Source organism: Nicotiana tomentosiformis, chromosome 10 (assembly GCF_000390325.3).
Source record: "Nicotiana tomentosiformis chromosome 10, ASM39032v3, whole genome shotgun sequence".
Taxonomy (NCBI): Eukaryota; Viridiplantae; Streptophyta; class Magnoliopsida; order Solanales; family Solanaceae; genus Nicotiana; species Nicotiana tomentosiformis.
The window spans coordinates 7,672,289-7,676,752 of NC_090821.1; the positions used below are offsets into that span (position 1 = coordinate 7,672,289).

Below are 4,464 nucleotides of genomic sequence, written 5' to 3' on the forward strand. Positions count from 1 at the left end.
TAAAGGTTTGTTATTTAGGAATTAGCCGGTGCGTCCAGAATATCAATTTTTCAGTTCAATTTTTATTACAAAAATATCCTGAGTTATCCTGAAGTTAAAATTTTTAATTTAAAATTTCAGGACAAAATAAGTACTGGCTAAATAACATCCCTGAGAATGGCTACATGTGCACTTGCCCCGTTTCAATCTCCCCTTAATGCATTGACCCAAACCAACAACGTCAATGAAATGGAATCATTGAGCCCATTGCCTGGGATTACATTGGAGGGGCTTGGACCGCACAACCACCAATCTTGACCCAAGGTACAAGTGGGCCTCACTGTAGATCTATCACCATTTTAATGTCGCAACGAAAATTGTGGTTGATAGAGTAATTAGGATAAGAATCTAATTTTGACCTCCTATTTCTCATTACCCACTATATTTTTGCTTTCTTTGGGCTCTTCTGTCATTCCTATAGTCGAAGAAGGAAAGTCCTTAATTGTTTTTAAACTCTTATAGCTCAAAGCGTAAATGATACAACATACTTCTTTTATATTTTGAACCAAAAATATATCCTTCAAAGATCTTCTTGTTTAATGTTATATTACTTCATTTGTATCCTCAAAATGCAAATTTATGGATACGTACCAAAAGCTTACATCAATCTGCTTAATAATTGATAATTATTCTCACGTTCAAGGGCTTGCTTGTCATTTAGGTCCGTGAGTGAGATTTTTGTTCATTGCTATCTTATGTGGAACTAAATTAGTTTTTTCCGGTATTCTCGTTGAAACACACGGGCACAGAAGAAGAAGAAGTGGTTTCATCCGGCCGGCGAGATAATTTGATTTCTAATCAGCTAACTAAATGAAAATCCAATAGAAAAAATTGCTTTTCTAATAATTCATACAGTTGGACAACGACATATGAAAGAAATTGGTAGTCAAAATCAAAACATTTGAAACTAATTAATGACCTTAACTTCCACTAGAACAACCCAAGTCTTCAAAAAAATACACTTGGACCTCAAGATATGTGTGGCAGAAAAATGAAAACATTGAATTCAGACAGGTTAATGGCATGTCATTGGACTGAACAACTATTGCTAAATTATTTCTACAGGCTAAATGTATATTAGCAAGAACATTAATGACACTTTCCTATATTTTTCAAAATAACGTGCTTAATTCCAAGTCGAATCTAAGATTTACTAACGAGTTTTGTTCCATGTTTTTGTTTCCATACTAAAACTAATGGTCTTTCATTCTCGTATCCATCATCCTTGTCTATTCTTCCCATTCTGCTAATTATGGCTCTACAGTTCAACATACCTATCCCAACGTGCAACTTTTAATGTTTCGACTTTTCTTTTTCCCATATTTATTGGTTAATAAAGGGAACTTGAATTGCTCAGTGAGCTTTTCAAGATAAGCGAGGTATGTCAAAAAATATTCATATTTTGTTTTTAATTTCTTTTGAGTTTGGCAGATGATACGACTTCAGATAAAGCAGCTATAAAAGTTATGCGCATATGACGATGCCGTCCGTTTTCATTTCGTGGAAGTCCCCGGCAGAGGAAAGGGATGTAGATGATGGCGTCATCCGGCTCCTCATAAATGATGTTAGGATCGGCCTGCTCATCCTGGAATCCGAAAAGAAAACAGAGATAGAACAAAATCACTTTGTTTCAGTGACATTTTCGAGATGCCACCTTATTTATAAATATAAAAAAAAATCTTTTCAATTCCATTTGACTTGGGACTCACCCTCGGAATCCGAAAAAAAAACAGAGACAGAACGTAATCATTTTGTTTCAATGACATATCTAATCAGAATAGGATTTGAAGAGCTGTCATGATCATTCACAAAAATTCGAGTGAAGTATTGAAGCAGCTATAGTAACATTTAATGACACAATAAATAATTCATTAACAATTATTAATGCAGTCACAGCAATCGAAGATCCAGTTGGCATTAGCATCTTATAGACCTCAATAGCACACGACAAGCCAGATTTCTTGTAAAAAACAAATCAAGATACTTGTCATTTTATTGTATAAAAACTATTAATATGGGCTCTTATTTCTAAGACTAAAGTTACAAAATTCACTAAAGAAGATTGCCCATTTTTGCTCCTTTTTCTCGATCACCAATAACAACAAACTCAGTGTAATTGAGGTACGAGGATAATATATACTCCTACTTATGCAGTAGAAAGATGGTTTCTCAATCACTTAAATAAAACAAAAGGCCAAAAATGGTTCCCAACTTTAAACACCATGCACAAATACACAAAACAACCGTAGTGTAATGTTGCATAGAGACAGAAGCGGATCTAAAGTGTGTTCGGCTGGTTTAACTGAACACTCTACTTTTGGCTTAACCCCCCCTCCCTCTCCCCCTCCCCATATATATATATATATATATATATATATATATATATATATATATATATATATATATATATATATATATATATATATGCGTGAATGAATTTTTTTAAAATAATATATATTTTTTAGCATGATTATTCTGAACACAATAACTCTAGATTCTAATTTCGTTACTCAATATGCAAAATGATGGGAGCAGGTGCAGGAGTGACTAATTTCAATTTTGAAGAGCATGTGTATGTAGCAAATGTTAAGTCTAAAATTATTATTTTGAATAAGAAAAGTAAGGTTAAAATAAAAAAATACACCCCTAGCTATTTCATCATACACAAGTCATTCTGAACCAATTACTCTAAATTCTAAATTTGTCTCTACTACTGAATATGCAAAATGATGGGAGGGTGCAGGGGTGACTAATTTCAATTTTGAAAAGCATGTATATATAGAAAATGTTAAGTCTAAACTTATTGTTTTGAATAAGAAAAGTAAGCTCAATACCTTAAATTCACCTCTAACTATTTCATTATACACAAGTTGAAGAATGAAAGTATAGTATAAAGAAAATTAAAGGCTACGCTTGCCGGGATGATCAGCAGCTTGGAGTGTTTTCTCAATAAGTTTACGAGCTTTCTTGCTACGAATCTCAACTTTGACACTTGAGCTTTTGTCCATCTTGATATATGGCTTCTTTGATTTCTTCAACTTTCTTACCTTAGACTTTATCGACTCCACCAAATTCTCTAACTGAATCCCCATATATTCTTCTTCCACTTTTCTTGTTCACAAAATTTTTGTAAAAAACGAAAATGAGGATTTCTTTTTTCTTCTTTAAGTAGAATCCAAGAATGAAATATGTTGATGGGGTTGTATTAGCAGACTGAATATTGTAAGTCACAGTTAGTGAAACTGGGAAAATATGAATGCAAACTTATGACTGCTTTCTATTTATGGCTTTTGTGCTGAAAAATCTCGTATTTATTGAAGTTTTGTTGCTTGCGTGTGAGACTATGAATCCATATTGACTGGAGCACCCTCCTAAAGAATTGGTCCCCTTTTTGACTTTTTCTTCCAGTCCTTAAAAGAGCCAACAAATAACCGAGAAAAAATATGGGTATCATGGGTAAAAAATAAGGGAAAAAAAAAAGAAAAAGAAAATTACCCCATGCTAATCAATATGTACCAAACCAAGAAATACGAGAAATATGTCTTGTATATAAACTTTTATCATGGAATTAAGTTTAAATGATATGTATTCTTAATTGATTTGTGATGGGAGAAAGTAAATTTTGTTTAAGAAAAGAGAACTGATACAAATTGAAGTTATAGTCCAATAACTGCATTCTAAAGGGTAAGATAGGTATTTGCCCACCGAAAATTTGAGAAATTTAGTTGAGTGACCGAGTGCTATAAAAATAGTTAAATAATTTTTCTGTTGCAAAGAAAAAATAATATAACATTACTAAATAATTTCAAATAGTTGAATGGACATTTGAATAATAGACTGTAATAGTGCTTTAATTGCAATGCTCTAATTCTGCTAAGCCCCCTCTTTTTTTTTTTCTATATATCTTACTCTTTTTAAGAGATGCACAGTATTTACAAATGAATCAGATCAGTAGGGTTATCCTTGCAACTTGCAAGGTTAAGTTTATAATATGAAAATATGTGGAGTGTATGCACAATATTGTGTTTAGAGTAAATTTGTTCAAAATAATAATTTAATCTAAATATTATTAAAACTAAGCTCATATCAAACATTTTAAAACATCCAAAACAAAAGGCGATAAACTGTATAGATTAGGAGATAGTATATGTTTTATAAGATGCTAAAAGGAAAAAAAAATTCAAAATGTTATTTGAAATATAAAGTTTCTGATTCCTGCTAAACTGATGTGAAACCCGCCCTTTATTTGTTTGGGTGGTTATGGATTTTAGGTAAATTTTGGCTGCGGGGCAATAAGATATTGACGGAACTTTATAGTTTTTCAAACTTGCAACTGGCTTTGTTTCCCATTTCGATGGGAAATAGGCTTAGTTTCTACTAAAACTCACCAACAGAAAGTCAGTTCACGTGTTTCAATTGTCCAAA

The 4,464-nt window shown here is 32.3% G+C and overlaps 1 protein-coding gene across 1 annotated transcript; it reads right to left on the bottom strand.

The window, feature by feature from the left end:
* Positions 1 to 2,819: 2,819 nt before the first annotated feature.
* Positions 2,820 to 3,424, bottom strand: LOC104107116 (uncharacterized). Its single transcript, XM_009615839.4, has one exon. It carries the CDS (start codon positions 3,129 to 3,131, stop codon positions 2,940 to 2,942), a length of 192 nt encoding a protein of 63 aa, XP_009614134.1. The 5' UTR covers positions 3,132 to 3,424; the 3' UTR covers positions 2,820 to 2,939.
* Between the last annotated feature and the right edge of the window lie 1,040 nt (positions 3,425 to 4,464).

What these genes read in the sequence shown, in the direction of transcription:
- LOC104107116 (XM_009615839.4), bottom strand. Translation starts at nt 3,131, where the DNA reads ATGGGGATTCAGTTAGAGAATTTGGTGGAGTCGATAAAGTCTAAGGTA.